The sequence below is a fragment of the Nerophis lumbriciformis genome, linkage group LG27 (assembly GCF_033978685.3).
Source record: "Nerophis lumbriciformis linkage group LG27, RoL_Nlum_v2.1, whole genome shotgun sequence".
In the NCBI taxonomy this organism is placed as follows: Eukaryota; Metazoa; Chordata; class Actinopteri; order Syngnathiformes; family Syngnathidae; genus Nerophis; species Nerophis lumbriciformis.
In genome coordinates this window covers 30,385,001-30,404,853 of record NC_084574.2, presented here as the reverse complement: position 1 = coordinate 30,404,853, position 19,853 = coordinate 30,385,001, and the positions used below count along the sequence as shown (strand labels likewise).

Genomic DNA, 19,853 nt, shown 5'->3' with positions numbered 1-19,853 from the left:
CATCATCGTTATTATTGTTGTGTACTTTTTACTCAAAACAAAGAAAACTTCAAACTGAAACAGCGTTAATACTTTTGTTTTTATTGTAATCGCACCAAATGACACAAAAAAAAAATCGCAATGAATGCACTGATTGCATAAAACAATAAAAAAACATTTGGATAAAAATGAACGCCCACAAACTTGTTGCTCCGCACGCTCATCGCGTTGCTAACCGGAAGCTGAACAATCTACTTCCTTGTTGCGAAGGTCGACCTGTCTCCACGTGAATTAACCAAAGTGTTCAAAGTAAGTGAAAAAAAACTGTCGTGTTTACATTATAATACTTTGTACGCAATGTTATTACATGTGTGTCGTCGTGTGTTTGTAAAGACAACAATTACCTTTTGGCGGGTTCTGCTGCTTAGCTTCACCATGCTAACAGCTAGCTAGCATGGTTCAAATCAATAAACCCATTCTTCTAACAACGATTACAAGAGGTTTCTTTAAAATGCTGTCTCCTACGTGCACAATGAAAACATGTTCACAATGCGACTAAACATCATTTGAAAGCCGAACAGTCAGCCATGTATTAATAAGGTGTAGTAAGAGAACATATTCCATCTATTTTCTACCGCTTGTCCCTTGTTGTCTGTGACAAAATGATGAAGTCGCCTCATTGACGTTGCTCATTGATTGGTATACTCACTATTATTTGTATTAAGCTTATGGTAAGTTGATATGCTGAACAAACAATAGGCTCTTATAACAACTACAGTCTACTGACATCAAGTAAAGAGCTATATTGTTGTATTTATTTCAGACGGATTCTGACGAGGACGTGATATTTGTACGTGAAAGTACTGCACCAGCATCCAGGAAGATCGCCATTGATCAGGTAAAATCAATCAAAGTTTATTTATATAGCCCTAAATCACAAGTGTCTCAAAGGGCTGCACAAGCCACAACATCCTAAACTCAGATCCCACACCAGGGCAAGGAAAAACTCAACCCAATGGGCGACAATGAGAAACCCCCCACCTGGGCGACCGGTGCAATGGATGTCAACTGGATCTAGTTATTAGTGTGAGAGTCCAGTCCATAGTGGGTAAATTATGTAAGGTTCCATCCATTTTCTACCGCTTGTCCTTTTCGGGGTCGTGGCGGGGGTGCTGGAGCCTATCTCAGCTGCATTCGGGCGGTAGGCAGGGTACACCCTGGACAAGTCACCACCTCATCGCAGGGTTCAATAAAACTCATTTGCAGTCATACCTTGGACATATTTCGAGTTCATAGCCAAATAAAAGACTTAAGACTGTGACAATAATAAATATTCATTAAAAAATATATATACTAAATTGGCCCTAGTGTGTGGATGTGAGTGTGAATGTTGTCTGTCTATCTGTGTTGGCTCTGCGATGAGGTGGCGACTTGTCCAGGGTGTACCCCGCCTTCTGCCCGATTGTAGCTGAGATAGGCTCCAGCGCCCCCCGCGACCCCAAAAGGGAATAAGCGGTAGAAAATGGATGGGATATGTTAATTAGGGCTGGGTAATATGGACGAAAAAGTATATCTCGTTATATTTTTACTTAAACTCGATATTCGATATACATCTCAATGTATTTTCCGGTGAAGTGAATGACAACTGTACTGTAAACAGTCAGTGACACTTTTATTAACCCAGTTAGTCAAGATGGGTATGAACAGCACAGAAAATAAACTGTTTAAGTAGCACAGAATTACATAAGATAAATAAAATTATCTATCCATGATCTTCCTCACTTCGGCATACATTTTTGGCAGCATTTCTCGTGCGAAATATGCAACTGCAGAACAGTTTTGATTTGGGCTTACCGTACATGGTAAACAACTCAAACGAATGTTTTATCCAGAGGCATACATTTGTCCAAATGTGGCCAAGTAGACGCATTGTGGGTTTCCTGGACTTGGTCTACATTGCTAAAAAAAATATCTAAGGAAGATAATCCCTCTGCCAGCTTCCACTAGTTTTTTAAATATATAAATCGCCCGCTTGAAAATTCCCTCTTCTCTTCTACGGCTTTCTCGTCGTCATTTGGGATGTCTGTTGTGATTTCCCTTCCTGGTTGCATGACCCGCCCTATCTTCCCTCTGATTGTCCTAATCTCAACCAATCGTGACTCATCATAGTAAACAACCAACCAATCATGGATGTTCTTATACGTGCAAGCACGTCTTGGAAGAAGGAAGGGGAGGGATTTAGTAGCCCATGAGAGGGAGTGAGGAGCGGGGTAGAACAAGGAACACAACAAATAAGTGATGTTTGGTCATTTTAATGTGAAATAAATTATATCGATATTACGATATTTTCTTAATTCATGTCTTGTTTAAAAATATATCGATACATCTTACAAACTCGATATATCGCCCAGCCCTAATTGTAATAATTGTTTTGCATTTTTATCTAGACACTTTATCAGTACAAAAATACTACTGTTTAAATATACAGTCTGTATGGGTAAAGAAAAAAATTAATTCACGTCTGAGTCGTGAATCTTTTTTATTAAGATTTAGAGAAAATCCACAACTTTTGTTTATCGATTATTAAAAATATGTTTTTAAGCCATCCCCACGCTCTCGCTCAGTGTACTGATTGTCTGGTTTTGGCCACCGTAGCGGAGGTTTAGCTGCCTGTCACAACACGAGCCGTACCAGAAGACGTGATTGCGCTACGTATGCGCAAGGACCACGTCACTTCCTGTCAACTGATTTTATAGCAGCTACATTCGTGCATGCCGTCACTGATACCATTATTATTTTTTTTTTTTTGGTAAATAATCTATTTCAATAACAATTTAATATAAAATAAAACAAACATTTCAAAACTTGGGCTTCACGGTGGAAGAGGGGTTAGTGCATCTGCCTCACAATACGAAGGTCCTGAGTAGTCTTGGGTTCAATCCCGGGCTCGGGATCTTTCTGTGTGGAGTTTGCATGTTCTCCCCGTGACTGCGTGGGTTCCCTCCGGGTACTCCGGCTTCCTCCCACCTCCAAAGACATGCGCCTGGGGATAAGTTGATTGGCAACACTAAATTGGCCCTAGTGTGTGGATGTGAGTGTGAATGTTGTCTGTCTATCTGTGTTGGCCCTGCGATGAGGTGGCGACTTGTCCAGGGTGTACCCCGCCTTCCGCCCGATTGTAGCTGAGATAGGCTCCAGCGCCCCCGCGACCCCAAAGGGAATAAGCGGTAGAAAATGGATGGATGGATGGATGGATTTCAAAACTTTTTTTCAGACACGGTCGAGATTAATCTTCAATAACAGTATATAGATTCAACGATCACAACATTACGTACACCTGTCTACTCTTGTATCGGTACAGAGCTGCATAAAAAAAGGTTGCTTTTACTAGTATTTATGTCACTGCATGTCACACATCTGTGTTATTGTGCGTGTAGGAATGTCGCAATGGTGCCGTCTTATCCCGTCGGAGTTTAGTGGCTAATCGATTTCGTAGTGGTCCACCTCGACAAAACAGTCCCGTGTAAAATGTGGCAAAATAAAAACAGAAGTACTTATTTTATAGACATCAAAGCATGCGGTAGGGGGTTGAAACTAGATGGAATAACACTAGAGGCTGCAGGAAACGGTCACAACCGTCTCACAGCCTGAAGCAGACGGGGAGGGGGTTGGCTGAAAGACACGAGAAATGCCCGAAAATGTACGTCTACCACATTGTGACTTCACACTGTATCAACTAAAAAAAAAATACTGTAAAACACAGCATTTAGAAGCTTTCAAAACGTGAAAGCTCATGCCCAAAAGCATGAACTACGTATGTGCCATTTGATCAGCCACTGATCGATTTTTGTGAAAAAGTATATGATCGTCCATGGTAGATTATTGCCTTTTAATGCCGATCACTAACGCCGATTCTCTCTGGCTGACAAGCGATGTAGACGACGTCCAGGAAACCCATAATGCGTCTACTAGGCCACATTTGGACAAATGTATGCGTCTGGATAAAACAATGCCCAACACATTAATTTGAGTTGTTTACCATGCAAGCCCAAATCAAAACTGCTCTCGACATGAAATATGTGGAATACACATTTAAGAACACACATGATATTGGCAGACATGTGATGACTTTTGCTACAGTGTAGCCTGTCTAAATGCTAAATTTCATTTTCATTGCCCCCCTTGTCCCCCCCCCACCAAGGCACCGCACTGGACCTTGCTGGGGACCTCTGGCCCCTAGACCCCCGGCTTATTTTTAGTCTTTTTCGTTAAGTTCAAATCACAAGCCTGTTGTTGCGACTCGCCAGACAAGATTCATAAGAGTTTTTGGGCCTTTTGAAAAGTTAAATGTTAATTATATTTGGTGCCGGTTTTTTAAGTTTGGTTTTGTTCCCCACATAGGTGAAGAGATATGCTCTCCAAAAAGACATTGATCAAGAATCTCTACCTAAGCAGCATTGTGAGGTTTGTTTCATGCACACAACCACTGCAGTCAAATTAGGAAAACAAATGTAATGTTTAAAATATTGCCAAATTTATTTGCTCAGAAAAACCCACGGAGTTCTTCTGTAAACACATCAAACGACGAGAAAATGAAGGTTGAGGACGAGGCCGGTGAGAATCTTCAGAAGAATAAGAAACACAAAAATGAACAAACGTCACCTTGTAAAATCAAAAACGCCACTGTTGACTACAAGAAAAAGAATAAAGTAAAAAAAGAGAACTGGACAATGGAAGCAGAGGAGTGTTTGGATGGAGTGGGCGACTTGCAAGAGAAGAAGAAAAAAAAGAAATCTGTCACTGACTCTTGGAATCCGGAAAATGGTTCTGATGTTTTGGATGGAAATAATGAAAAAAGGAACAAACAGAAGATTAAAAAGAAAGAGACGGCTGACAAACAAATGGGAACTACACCAGGACCAGTCAAAAAAGAGAAAACAAGTCCAGAGAAAAAGTTGAAGAATAAAACTAAACATGAAAAAGTTTTAGTAAAGGAAGATGGCTTGGCAAAGAAAGACAAAAATAAACGTATTCAAACAGACGGTTCTGACATTTCCGATGACACAAAAGATATTAAAAAGAAAGAGTGGTTCCAACATGAAGAGCCAAAGAGTGAGAAGAAGAACAATAACAAGCTAAAAGATAGGGCGACACAAATGAAAAATGAACATGTAAAGATGGAGGAAGAAGTAGAGAAGGTGCCTAAAAAAGTCAAAAAAGACAAAAATAAACGTATTCAAACAAACGGCTTTGAAATGTCCGATGAAAAAGAAGATATTAAAAAGAAAGAGTGGCTCCAACAAGAAGAGCCAAAGACTGAGAAAAAGAACAAGAACAAGAAGGTAAAGGATAAGGGGACACAAATGGAACATGTAAAGATGGAGGAGGAAGAAGAAAAGGTGTCCAAGAAAGAGAAAAATATGATCGCAGGTGTGATTGCAGAAGACCAAATGAAACACAGGACAAAGAGGAAAAAAGACAAAGCAAAGAAGGAAATAATGACAAACGAAAAGAAGAAACAAGTCCAGTTAGCGGAGTGTGCAGTAGCATCAGACACTCAGGAGGTGGAGGAGCTGAAGCAGAATAAGAAGAAAAAGAAGAAAGCAGGCAAAGTAGAAGCTGATGATGCTGATAATGAAGAACCGGCAAAGAACAAGCAAGCTAAGAAAACTCCAAAGACAAAAGCAGAAAAAGGTAAAAGAAAATATTCTGGGGTCAGCACAGAAGAAGAAGAGACACAATCTGCCAAAAAAAAGAAGAAAAATAAAAAAGTAGAGGAAACCATGTGTGAAGAAGGTGTATACACGGAACTAAGCAAGAAAAGCATAAAGAAGAACAAAAGGATGAGCTCTGGTAAAAAAAAAAAGGCAATTAAAGAAGAGGTGGAAGACCAGCTGGTGAGTTCTTCTGTCGTCTACATTCTACCTTTCTGTCTTCGACATTCTACCTTTCTGTCTTCTACATTCTACTTTTCTGTCTTCTACATTCTACCTTTCTGTCTTCTAAATTCTACTTTTCTGTCTTCTAAATTCTACTTTTCTGTCTTCTACATTCTTACCTTTCTGTCTTCTACATTCTTACCTTTCTGTCTTCTACATTCTTACCTTTCTGTCTTCTGCATTTAAATTTTCTGTCTTCTACATTCTTACCTTTCTGTCTTCTTTGTTGGTTAAACTTTTTTGGGCTTCAAGTTTCAGGATGCTCCTCAAGTAGATGTGGTCTTCTTGTCAGCCAGGACTGGAAACGCAGATGAGGTCACCATCAATCAGGTGAGTGGAGCCTGAACATTTAATAAATAAGAATATTAACTGAATGATATTCAACAAAAAAACATCAGAATTCTCACATGACATTCGCCACAATAAAATAATACTTTAAATGTACAATACATTAGTGTGAAAACATCCTAGATCACCACTGGTTTAGTGTTACATGTGCCTAATACTTTAATACACACATAATGCATTACATTTAATTACCTCTAAAGCAAAACAGGACAAATTATTTTGAAGGGTGTAAAAAATGTTGGATTCATGAGTTGTTGTTTTTTACTTTTGTTGCTATTTCTCAATAAAATTCAGTTCTAAACTAAAATATCAAACATGCAATGTTCTCGTAAATTTGACCCTTTTGAAGGCCATCTGTTGAGATAATGTCACAGGTTTAAATTAGTAAACTAACTCATCTTGTGCAAATTTATAGTAATTGACAAATGTGACATACTTTGATCAAAAGGTCTTTACATGTTTGGTGTGTTTCTTTCTTTCTTTTCTTTAAGTTGTTTGAAAGATTTGGGCAAAGAAAGTAAAAGAAAATATGAACCCAAAATGTTTTTATGCCCTTTAAAAAATGTTTGGCTTTGGAGTAACTGCCAGTGTATCGTAGACCTGAGGGGGGAAATTATTTAAATTTACCATGAAATAAATCCTCTTCAGAGCAATCATGTGCATGATGGCATAACAAGATTGGCCTTCTAATGACAAGTCAAATGATATGGTCACAATAGAATTCCTGAACATTCTAGTCCAAATGGTATCCCAATACTTTTGCACATGATTATATTGGCAGTAAAACTAAATGTATGCAGTATTTTACCTTAGGCCATGTCCACACTAACAGCAATATTTCAACACCCTTTACACCAATAAGTATACAAATTTAAAATATAGAAGCTGGGCTTTTAACACTAAAACATTTGATTACTCAATGAAAGCTGTACATAGTAAAATACAATGGGTATGTGTTTTGTTAGGGACAAGTACACAACAATAATAAACAGCCCAATCTCATTTACTAAAAACATCCACAAGCAATGTTGTTAATCATATTTTATTTAGTGATGTAAGAATTACAATTTAGATGTCATTGACACATAAACCAGCAATTAAAAATAATTCACTGAGCTCTTGGTATGTAAAAAGTCAGGGCAAACCACTCCAGCAGTGACTCTCAGACTGTGTGGTATGTGGGCTCCATCTAGTGGTACGCCAAAGAATCATTTAAATCATGTAGTGTTTTATTTTCCTATATTCATTCAGTGTTACTGTTCAAACTGTGTGTAATGTTACAGCGGCCAAAATAATAAATATACTTCTTAAATAAAACCTCTGCCTTGGTTTTAATTAATACTTAGGCCTACTATGCAACTGTATTTGAATGTTGGTCATTATGATGGTACCGGTACATGATGGGCCAAGTTTTTTCTGAGGTGGTAATAATTGTTTGAGAACCGCTGCACTACAACAATGGCGATCTTTTTATGTGTCTCCGATGACCAGAGTAACTATAAGAACTAAAGCAGATGTCATGTAAACACATTAAAACATTACCGACAACACAGAATAGTTATTGTTCTTTCTTAGATCCTAGAGATTCTGCTGGTGACAGCTACTAGCTTATTTTTAGCAAGTAGCATTCTCTTCCTCTACCTACAATTCCACATAGCCAAACAAGCTGAAATGAGCACAATCGCCCCCTAACACAGCGTATGCCAACTTTTGAATTAGAGATGCAGTACGTTAACTGGGACTACACATATGCGTATGAAAATAGAAGAAACCGACTTATTTGACAAGTTAGATTAATTTAGTGCATGGAAACATACTTTAAGTAGTTTGTAAATATAATCAATCAATGTTTACTTATATAGCCCAAAATCACGAGTGTCTCAAAGCCACAACGACATCCTCGGCTCAGATCCCACATCAGGGCAAGAAAAAAAACTTAACCCAATGGGATAAACGTGGTTGGATGGTGTTTACTACCAGGATGATTCTGTGAGCTCTTGATTATTGATAGCCAGCCAGGTGTAATGGCTGTGTGCTTTGTCACAGGAAAGACGACAGGCTTTACAGATGGAGATCGACATGGCCTCACAGCCTGAACCAGCGGACCAGCCATCAGTAAGACATTTTTTTTTTTAAACTTTTGGTTTGATTATCACAACCCATTTACCATAAATTCCAGACTACTACTCTTTTCCTGCGCTTTGAAACCTGCAGCTTATAAAACGGTGCGGCTAATTTATGGATTTTTCTTCACTGACGGAAATAAAGCTATTTTTTTTTTTCAAAGAAAAGACACTGAAAAAGTGTTTGTGTGTGCTATTGTGCCATCTTTTGAATGAGTTTACTAACTGCAGGGCCTTTTTGTTTAGAGTTTACAACCGGAAGTAGAAGTGCCGTTTCGTCTTCTAGCATTTCTACTCGTATGGATTCTTCATCACTCTAAGCAACATTTTTAACTTGTAGAATATAACTAAAATAATTCATACCTACTAAACCGTCCAATGTGTGATGTCTGCAGGAGTGTTTTCATGCATAATTGTACATGCTACCATAATGTAATGAAGTCGTTAGCAATAGTTAACATGTTTACAAGTGTCTGTGTTAGTCTTATTAACTTAGAAAGGCATTCTTTTTGGACTGTTTCAGTTTCGTAAATTCACCAAAATGTCATCGCGGAGTTATTGAGTCTGTTTAGCTTCTCGGAGTGCTAGCTTCCGCAGCGAGTGGGTCCATGACGATAATGATAAATGATAAATGGGTTGTACTTGTATAGCGCTTTTCTACCTTCAAGGTACTCAAAGCGCTTTGACACTACTTCCACATTTACCCATTCACACACACATTCACACACTGATGGAGGGAGCTGCCATGCAAGGCGCTAACCAGCACCCATCAGGAGCAAGGGTGAAGTGTCTTGCTCAGGACACAACGGACATGACGAGGTTGGTACTAGGTGGGGATTGAACCAGGAACCCTCGGGTCGCGCACGGCCATTCTTCCACTGCGCCACGCCGTCCCCGATGACTTGTTTTGTTTGATCAGTCCTTTTACTGCCGTGTGACAGGCACTGTTTGGAAACAATTAAGGCATAAACCTTTAAAAAAAAAATCTGAGTAAATACCTCATTTCACAACGCATATATCTGCCGCTTATAGTCCAGGTGCTGCTAATACATGCAATATAATTTTCTTTTTTAAATTTAGTGGGAGCAGTTTATATGCCGGTGCGCTCTTTAGTCTGGAAAATACAGTAATTGCAGAAAGTTCTAATCCCAAATCTCCTTTCCACAGGGGTTTGGTCAGTGGGGCACCGCCCAGTTTGAAAGCTCCCAACAGCAGCAGAAGTTCCTCAGGTTGATGGGAGGCTTCAAGAAGCCCCCTCCTGCCACTACCAGCACAGCCAAAACAAATATGGCACTCTGTAAGGACACGCAGGAGCATTTACAGCGAGGACTGGTGCAAGAGTTTGAGCGTGCCCACTCGCGCAGAATGGACCTTAACAGCAGAGGTGCAGGACTTGGGTTTAGTGCACCGCTCAATAAGAAATTCAATATTGACATTAGCGCACGTCGGTCAGTCCGCTTGGATGACTGAGCGCTGCTGTGTAGGTCTTCTCAATATTGTTTTAACTTTGCAGTATTTTATGTAAAGCGACAAGCGGTAGAAAATGGATAGATTGAATAAACCTTGCTTGTAAATATACATACTGTACAATACTTAAGCTCTTTGTTTGACAGACAATTATGGACGCTGACCATTTGCTAAATACACAAAAAAGGGCCAAAGAACTTAAAACTTTTTCCATTTTATTTCACTCTTGCAGACATCTGCAGCAAAGTTACAAGTGTTCTTCATTTTATTCTTAAAACAATTCTGCTCATTTGTCATAGGCTCATAATGTGCAGAAAAATATTGACTTTTATTTTTTATGCCAAATTTTTGTGACTTCTCCTAAAAAATAGAATCAATGGATGTGGGGAAAAAAGGAGCACCAGAAATTCCAAAGTACAATCTGAGACGCCCCTAAAAAGGTTTTATGTTGCAGTCCAGACTGCAAGATAAGAGTATGTTTTTGGTGCAATCTACCTGATTGGTGGGGTACAAAAATAAAAAATGTAGTACTCAACACTGAACTGCAACATAATTGACTGACTGCCATTTGTAATTAATTCAGCTGGAAACAAGCTCTTGACCAACGTGTTTGGTTGTAAGGTTGTATCAGTGTCTGAGAACACTCGTCATTCAGTCTCATCTTAAAGAGGAAACCTCCTTGGTCACCCAGGGATGAGGAGAAGGGAAGCTGTGTGTTCCTTGTGGAGGGGAAAGACATCCATAAGGGCTTTCAGGCCTGCAGATACTCTGGCTGGACCCGCGCCACTTTGCGGAACTCTTTTGCATGTGTCAGAGGACACTGCATCTCGCACCAGCTGATGGGAACCATCTGTGCACCTGGTGTAGAGGGAAACACTTCTTACAATACTACTACTGAGAACACACTTTTTTTTTAACTTGGAAAAATATGCCTTTGAAGTGCAAAGAGTTTAAACTGCCATCAAGATGGTACTGGAAATGGACCGGAAAGTGATAATAGTTATTTAGGTCGCTTAGTACAATTTAGCAATTGCCTTACATTCGTTTATTTGTGGCGGCCCCAAATAGATTTGGTGCTACTTGTCAGCCCTGAATGGTGTGGTATGTACAGTACAGGTCAAAAGTTTGGACACACCTTCTCATTCAATGTTTTTTTTTTTTTTTTTTCATGACTATTTACATTGTAGATTGTCACTGAAGGCATCAAAACTATGAATGAACACATGTGGAGTTATGTACTTAACAAAAAAAGGTGAAATAACTGAAAACATGTTTTATATTCTATTTTTTTCAAAATAGCCACCCTTTGATTACTGCTTTGCACACTCTTGGCATTCTCTCGATGAGCTTCAAGCACACCTGCGAAGTGAAAACCATTTCAGGTGACTACCTCTTGAAGCTCATCGAGAGAATGCCAAGAGTGTGCAGCGCAAAGGGTGGCTATTTTGAAGAAATTAGAATAGAAAACATGTTTTCAGTTATTTCACCTTTTCTGTTAAGTACATAACTCCACATGTGTTCATTCATAGTTTTGATGCCTTCAGTGACAATCTACAATGTAAATAGTCATGAAAATGCATTGAACGAGAAGATGTGTCCAAACTTTTGGCCCGTACTATAGTATGCGGCACACTTCCACTAGGGCGGCCCATCATTTAACTAGCAGGAGTCATGACTAGCATAATGCTAAAAAGACAGCTTGGAGACTCTTTGGTTGTCTAGTAAGTTAGCACTTCGCAAACCACAGGTGTCTGAAGTACAGATGTAAGCCAATTATGCTGTGCAGCAAACAAAAAAAGACGAACATTTAAAAATAGGGCAACATGTCTCAAACTCAAGGCCTGGGTGCCAGATCAGGTGGCCACGGATCCGTTTCCGCGGAGGAGGCGCAAGCTGTTCCAAGTGGAGACCAGGGGCCGTATTTATCAAGCGTCTTAGAATTACTCCTAAGAAGTCTGCTAAGAGTTGACTTATGCGTAAAGAAATTCTTCGCTGAAAGCTGCACTTAAAAGTTAGTTATCAAGCGTCTTACTCACACTTTCAGCGAAGTGTAGGACTGAATCTTAAGTGTCACACTCAGAGCTGAATTACGACATTACTATGTGCCGTAAACGGAATTTTAGGTGACGTCATTTCTGTGTCCATAGAAATGACCAATCGCGGAAGGGAATCCCTTGTCTAAGAATAAATAAATATCTTAGAAATATTTAAGTGGACAATAGGAGTGTATATTTTGACAATAAACTACAAAATAATACAAAACAAACAAACAATATTGGCAATGAATCAAAAATAAATGTTTCCTTTTCTTTCCAATTCATTAATTAGGCAACTAATTTGAAACTGGTGTGGGTGGCTCTATATATACTAGCCCACTGCAGCCACATGCAGAAATCAACACGGAATCGAAAAGAAAACCAAACTGGCGAGATATCGAAGCATTGTGATGACCTTTAGTTCTGCTGCGTGATCTTGCTGATGAGATGACGCTCCTTATACCCGCTCTGTCTAAACGATACCGTTTGATCAGCTGCTCGTCATCAAACAAAGCCAGGACATCCTTCCGCTCCCTGAACGTTCGCGCACGTCTCTCTCGCCTCAGTGCCATCCCGCGCTGGCAACTCCTAACCACTTAGGACACCTCTGAAGGTCTCTTAAATATCGTGGAGAGTAGGAGTGATTCTTAGACTTAAGAAAGTTGATTAAATAGCTTTTATTCTTAAGTTTGAGAGTAGGACTAAATCTCGCAAATTCTCAGGACTTAAGTGTAAAATGGCACTCTAAGACGCTTGATAAATACGGCCCCAGGGGTAGACCACTCCTCTATGCATCAGTTTGTGACATCTACATGCAATAGGATCCCACTGATGACCTCCCCTTGTGCTGGACTCACATTGTTAGCCGCATCTCCTCGGCATCCATTGCACTGGTCTTATCATATACTTCAAATGTTTTTCTGTTAAAGGGGAACATTATCACCAGACCTATGTAAGCTTCAATATATACCTTGATGTTGCAGAAAAAAGACCTTTTTTTTTTTTAACCGATTTCCGAACTCTAAATGGGTGAATTTTGGCGAATTAAATGCCTTTCTATTATTCGCTCTCGGAGCATCGGGAAGCAATCCGCCATTTTCTCAAACACATTACAAACACAGAGTCAAATCAGCTCTGTTATTTTCCGTTTTTTCGACTGTCTTCCGTACCTTGGACACATCATGCCTCGTCGGTGTGTTGTCGTAGGGTGTAACAACACGAACAGGGGCGGATTCAAGTTGCACCAGTGGCCCAAAGATGCGAAAGTGGCAAGAAATTGGACGTTTGTTCCGCACACTTTACCGACGAAAGCTATGCTACGACAGAGATGGCAAGAATGTGTGGATATCCTGCGACACTCAAAGCAGATGCGTTTCCAACTGGACTGGACAGATCAGCTTTCAGGAAAGAGAGCGGATGAGGGTATGTCTACAGAATATATTAATTGATGAAAACTGGGCTGTCTGCACTCTCAAAGTGCATGTTGTTGCCAAATGTATTTCATATGCTGTAAACCTAGTTCATAGTTGTTAGTTTCTTTTAATGCCAAACAAACACATACCAATCGTTGGTTAGAAGGCGATCGCCAAATTCGTCCTCGCTTTCTCCCGTGTCGCTGGCTGTCGTGTCGTTTTCGTCGGTTTCGCTTGCATACGGTTCAAACCGAAATGGCTCAATAGCTTCAGTTTCTTCTTCAATTTCGTTTTCGCTACCTGCCTCCACACTACAACCATTCGTGATTTTTAATGGTTTTAACCCTTCTGAAATTGTGATAATGTTCCCCTTTAAAATACGGAAACTTATCTGCTAGACCTATGAGCTGAAAGAAAGTATCTCCCAAATTTTACGTGAAAATAGCATTTAAAAACAGGCAATTGTGTGATAATACAAGGTGATTATACATTTAAATACATATTCACTATCAAGTAACAACATTAAATATTGATACTGATAAGAAAGATGTGTCTTTAAATAAAAGAGTCAACTAGTTTTATCTTTAAAAAATAAAATAAGGCCAATTAGACAATGGTGACATTTGGAGACACCCTCAAATTATGTAACTTAAACAGTTTGTAGAGTAAAAAATTATTTTAAAAAGACAAGATAGAAACAGACTCATTTTGGGTTGTTTTTATAATCAGTTTGACTTAAACTGCTGTAGGAGCCATTTATGCTTTGTTTGTGTCTAGTTCAGTGATTCTCAAACTGTTGTACACGGAGCCAATCTAGTGGTACGCCAAAAAAAGCACTTAAATATTCGAACACAGTGTTTCTGTTCAAACTGTGTGCAATGTTACAGCGGCCAAAATGTTTTAATATACTTGTTAAATAAAACCACTGCCTTGTTTTTAATGAAATTGATTCTACTATTGTATTTTAATGTTGGCTATTATAGTGGTACTTGGAGAGCCGAGTGTTTTCTGAGGTGGTACTTGGTGAAAAAAGTTTGAGAACCACCAGGGTGTACCTCAAATGCAGCTGAAATAGGCTCTAGCACCCCCCGCGACCCCGAAAGGGACAAGCGGTAGAAAATGAATGGATGGATGGTCTAGTTTATTTTGCTCGCCATTTGTCGGTGGCGGTATTGAGGGGTCCCAAATATAGCAGCAGAATCACAGAGTACTGGTAACAGGAGGTTAGACAGTTTTTACCACTAACAATACTCTGACTGCACGCTGTTCAGGTGTTGTATGTTGCCACCGTCTATCATACCTCCACCCAAGACCGAATCCATCCAACTTGCCACCAAAGAATGCCCGTCTGGATATAATCTCTTTGATTGATTCACGCTTTTGCACAATAAATGGGACCATTATGGGTGGACATTTACTTTAAGCGCGTTAAGGCCGGTTCCCCATTCGAACACGGGGCCAAAGAGATCAAATGAACCACATATTGGTATGCATGACCATGCATGTAAAACTGCTCTAGGGTGTTTCTATAATGTAATGTAATGTATACTTCAATGGGGAGGTTAACATGTTAAAAAGGTATTGGTGTGAATCAGTTCTAAAACACTGCAAATGTTGCTTAAACTATGGAATCCAACTTCACAAAAGAGTTGGCTTTGAAACTGTTGTCGAAAAGTCACTAATCTTACTTGAGTGTGTTTGAACTGAGTTTTGAAAAAGCATGTAAAAGTCTACCTGCTTCACTGTGGGCCACCACTACTCCCAGCTCGTTCTCAGCTGTGGTCAGCAGGTAGTTGGACTGCACGTCACCCAGTGAGATCTGTCACAGCCCGGGTTGAGGACAACACACACACAATGGTACAGTATCTCACAAAGTTCATCAACAATACATCAGCACTCGAGATGATTTCACAAACACCTTAGAGCAGTGGCGGGCCCTGCGTTTCCCACCTAGGCCTTCAGTGATGTCCTACTTCAATGTAGGGCTGGGCGATATTGCCTTTTTTTAATATCGCGATATTTTAAGGCCATATCGCGATACACGATATATATTTCGATATTTTGCCTTAGCCTTGAATGAACACTTGATGCATATAATCACAGCAGTATGATGATTCTATGTGTCTACATTAAAACATTATTCTTCATACTGCATTAATATATGCTACTTTTAAACTTTCATGCAGAGAAGGAAATCACAACTAAAAAAATCACTATTTTTTTCATACGGTGTTGATCTGGAAATGTTTGCCTCGGCATTTTGATGGTGTGGACGTGTGGCACCAAACGGAGATATTAATGTGAGGAGTAAGTCCTCCTTATTGTCTAGCGGGTGATTTTTCAAGTGATGCTACATATTAGCAGTGTAGCCGAGTGTCCTGGGTTCGCCTATACAGTGTACTTATCTAATAAAATAATAAACGGGAGACATTAGACCAGGTTCGGTAGCCACCGCTTCTTTAATGTCAACATCACACTCCTCCTTCCACAACCACACACACCCTACGTCACAGCCCTACGGCAACAACTCTGGAGGGACAAAACTCCTCCTCCTTACCTAACACACTCCGGTAACTTGGGACACCCTGAACTGTTTGTTACAGCAGTAATTCTACTTTTTATAGCAACGCTTTTGCCCCACACTTGACACATTACGGTTGTCTGTTCGACATCTTCCCACTTGAAGCCAAACCACCGCCAGACGATGGACCCCCTGCTGTTTTTTGGGGGAATTAATTATTCCTCCATTTGTTATCAGATTCACACCTTCTTTCTCTTGTATTCGCGCTCGCACACTCCGCTAGCATCACAGCTAACTTTAGCCATGCTGCTACCTCTCTGCTCGGGGAGGGCGTATACGTATGTGACATATGACGTGACAGTATGTGACGTGTGTAAGAAGGTGCGCTTGTCTGTCTGTGAGAAGGAGAGACTGGAAAGAGGAGGAGAGCCTGTAGTTTAATGCCCGCAACAAAAAGCAACTGCGTGAGAACGTATACTCGATATCACGATATAGTCATTTCCTATATCGCACAGAGACAAACCCGCGATATATCGCGTATATCGATATATCGCCCAGCCCTACTTCAATGAATACCATAATTTATGTTGCCACATGACCACGGCTTGAAAAATACTATACAGAAACACACTTGCGCTTTACTGGGAATTGAATCATCTTAATTTGTCACCAGTGTACAAAACGGGCTATTTTTGGGCACATTTAAAAAGCAATAAACCCGTAACAGATGTGGTACTGTCAAAACAAAAATAATTGTAAAAAACATTGAATGTGAAAAAATACATTTGAACTCACAATTTGTAACAGACATTTGATGCCGTATAAGCCATTGGTACCGCTCGTAGTTGGTTGATTCGAGCGGAAGTGGCAGGCAAACCATTTTACTGCCAGGACAGCTTAACTCGTTTCACAAGATCTAGTTTCTCTTCAAATATCCTTCTTGGAAATGCCCTTGCAAATATATATTTGCCACCTAATCAACGTTTTGCTCCAATTCTTTGTTGGTTAAAAAAGTGAGTACCGCTGATTTCTCCGCTGGCCGGGCGGGTATGGCTTTGGTGCCACTTTCTGCTTTCGTAAATCACAACTTGTGATTGGTTATTTGGAAGTGACAAGTGAGTATCCAATCACAGTCACGTTCAACGTAAGGCTACTGTCAACAACTTGTGATCTGATCGGCTATCGCAACTGTCTGTTAACTGAATGTCCTCCGTTCGTTAAACTGCACAGCCGCCGCTAATGTTGGTTCAGAATTCATACAGCGCTGGCAACTAGCTACTCTAACTTTAAAAAAGCAACACTGGAGCCTAATATGGCATGAAGAGAATATGATGAATACTTTTCTATATTTATAAAAACTAAATAACAAATAAATGAACTTTTATTAATTTATGATCATGAAGACATGCACCTGGGGATAGGTTGATTGGCAACACTAAATTGGCCCTAGTGTGTGAATGTGAGTGTGAATGTTGTCTGTCTATCTGTGTTGGCCCTGCGATGAGGCGGCGACTTGTCCAGGGTGTACCCCGCCTTCCGCCCGATTGTAGCTGAGATAGGCTCCAGCGCCCCCCGCGACCCCAAAGGGAATAAGCGGTAGAAAATGGATGGATGGATGGATTTATGTTAGGCCAGCAGAGAAAGCCTTGCTGGCATTAGAGCACACACAAGACAACAAAGGATACCACTTTGGCCAGGACAATGTCTCCAGGTCTGAAACTTTTGTACGTCTCCACCTGTCAGGTTGAGACAGACACATATCTTAAATAAAATGACATCTTACATGATATTGTATAACACAAAGTAGCAAAGCAAACCTTGTCTTTCTCGGTCGCTCGCACATCTTCTTTCCTACAGATTCACACAATAATGAGTTGTATTATTATATTATTACACAGTGAATGCAGGCTTTCTGTGGGGATCAGCAAATCTAATTTGCCGTATGTTTCGGACTATAAGGCACAATTAAAATCCTTTTATTTTCTCAAAAAAATGACAGTGCAATTGTAATTCTGCTCGTGTTTACCCATCTCGAAAATGTTATTTAGTCTAGGTCAGGGGTGTCAAACTCATTTTAGATTGGGGGCCACATGGAGAAAAATATACTCCTAAGTGGGTCGCACTGGTAAAATCACGGCACGATAACTTAAAAATAAAGACAACTTCAAATTGTTTTGTTTAAAAATAGAACAAGCACATTCTGAAAATGTACAAACTATAATGTTAGGTTTTTTTTAACATTTACATGTTGCGTTTAATAGTATTCTATCTTTATTTGTTGTTTTCTGAATAAATTATGTGATAATGTTCATCAGTCAACTCATGGGTGTTCATTTTGAATCTATCAAGATAAAAAAATATCAAAATCAAATTACAGGATGTTATTTATGTAGTTTGCTAATTTTCCTCGACTGGTGTACTAACATGTAGTTTTTTTTTTGTTTTTTTTTACATACATTTTTTACATCATCTACAAAGATACAAAGAATTGCTATTGCGACATCTAGTGGACACATTTAGAACAGCTGTTTCTTTCATTCAAACATTTCGGCTCATTTTTATACTTAGCAAACTCATCCCGCGGGCCTGATAAAACCTGTTCAGGTCCACGGGCCGTACATTTGACACCCATGGTCTAGGTGTAATAAGTGTGACCAGTAGATGGCAGTCACACAGATGTGTGGACTGCAGGACGACGCCTGCAGATTATCCATATATGGTAAAGGTTTACCCAAAGTGCTTAGTACATAGCCGCCGTTGTAGCCCGTCAATTTAGTCCAGGGGTGCCCATTACAGCGATCGCGAGCTACCAGTCGATTGCGGAGGGTGCCAGGCATAAAAAAAAAAAAAAAAGACCTAAAATTAGCGATCATCAATCTTCACTATGTCACCTTCATCAATTTTATTTCAACACTCTCGCGCCGTAACTGCCGTCAAAAGTTTAAAGACCGACCGCACAGTTCCTGTCTTCACAATAAAAGTGCTGCTCTATCCTGTGTTTCTTGTAAAGTGTATAAAAAACAATATGGAAGATGGCAAAAACCAACCACTTTATGTGGTATTGTACAGAAAGGAAGACTTTTTTTGCTGTCTGATTCCAATCAATGCAAGTCATCAAAATTAGGTAATACACCAAATTATATTTTTGTCTTCATGAAAGTAAGGTCATTTGAAAAGTAACTCGCCTGCAGAAATAGTGTGGGCACCCCTGATGTAGTCAATAAGCTCCTTCTTTTTCATTCATCCTTCGCTGTTGCCATTTCTAATACAAAGCAGCATACAGTTGTAGCTTATATCGGTCAGTAGGAAACGCTAAAAAACACCATTACATGTTATGTAGACCACAAGGAAGTGTTTAAAATGTGGGGGGAAAAAATCATAATAACCATTTTAATGCATTTTATAATCCAGTGCGCCCTATACTAGGAAAAATACGGTAATGCTTTTTAATGCCACTTAAAACAGATTTATTGCTCATATCCCAACTGAAGATAGTTATATGTAATGTAAACCATACAACTGCCATTATGAAAACAATTGTAAGCATTTGATAATGATAATCAGTTGAAAGGTTTACATTAACTGTTACTCTTTAGCGAACTAAACTGTTTAATCTGAGAATTTAATTCAATTAAATCATTTTTCTGTAGTTCCGTTAACTGCTGCCTGCCTTTAATTAACTCATAGCATTTGTGATTTTTACGTAATTAAATTTTCTAGACATCAAATGTATCCTTTTTAATGAAATTTGAAGCCTTCAATGACTTTTATTGCTTTTCAATGACCCGCGGAAACCCTGGAATAACGAGGTAAAATGTACCTGATAGTTCCTCTGAAGCGATCCTTCAGCGGGGTGGAGCCAACATAAAGGATGTGAACCTTAGCAAACCTGGGGTTTATGCTGGTTACCTGTACCATCAAACAACAAGGTGACGTAACTCTGCATTTTACAAATCACGTGTCAATATGTAAATCCATCAACTAATACATGCAGTGGTACCTCGTTTTTTATTGTCATCCATTCCAAA

The 19,853-nt window shown here is 39.6% G+C and overlaps 2 protein-coding genes across 2 annotated transcripts in view; one reads left to right on the top strand and one right to left on the bottom strand.

Moving 5' to 3' along the window:
* Positions 1–184: 184 nt before the first annotated feature.
* On the top strand, positions 185–9,894 carry knop1 (lysine-rich nucleolar protein 1). The gene is made up of 7 exons (XM_061988166.2): positions 185–288; positions 803–877; positions 4,381–4,443; positions 4,527–5,876; positions 6,171–6,248; positions 8,313–8,381; positions 9,557–9,894. Exons 4-7 carry the CDS (start codon positions 4,572–4,574, stop codon positions 9,857–9,859), a joined length of 1,755 nt encoding a protein of 584 aa, XP_061844150.2. The 5' UTR covers positions 185–288; positions 803–877; positions 4,381–4,443; positions 4,527–4,571; the 3' UTR covers positions 9,860–9,894.
* Positions 9,895–10,054: 160 nt separating this feature from the next.
* Positions 10,055–19,853, bottom strand: part of exosc1 (exosome component 1) — a 21,234-nt gene continuing 11,435 nt past the window's right edge. The window contains exons 5-9 of the mRNA XM_072916406.1: positions 19,646–19,734; positions 17,643–17,676; positions 17,511–17,561; positions 15,039–15,123; positions 10,055–10,714 (exon numbers count right to left, since the gene is read on the bottom strand). Of these exons, the coding sequence (XP_072772507.1) occupies positions 10,608–10,714; positions 15,039–15,123; positions 17,511–17,561; positions 17,643–17,676; positions 19,646–19,734 (366 nt within the window). The 3' untranslated portion in view covers positions 10,055–10,607. The remainder of the gene's footprint in view (positions 10,715–15,038; positions 15,124–17,510; positions 17,562–17,642; positions 17,677–19,645; positions 19,735–19,853) is intronic.

Coding starts and splice junctions, on each gene's coding strand:
- knop1 (XM_061988166.2), top strand. CDS start 4,572: ATGAAGGTTGAGGACGAGGCCGGTGAGAATCTTCAGAAGAATAAGAAA. Junction 6,249..8,312: donor ATGAGGTCACCATCAATCAG/GTGAGTGGAGCC, acceptor GCTTTGTCACAG/GAAAGACGACAGGCTTTACA. Junction 8,382..9,556: donor AACCAGCGGACCAGCCATCA/GTAAGACATTTT, acceptor TCCTTTCCACAG/GGGTTTGGTCAGTGGGGCAC.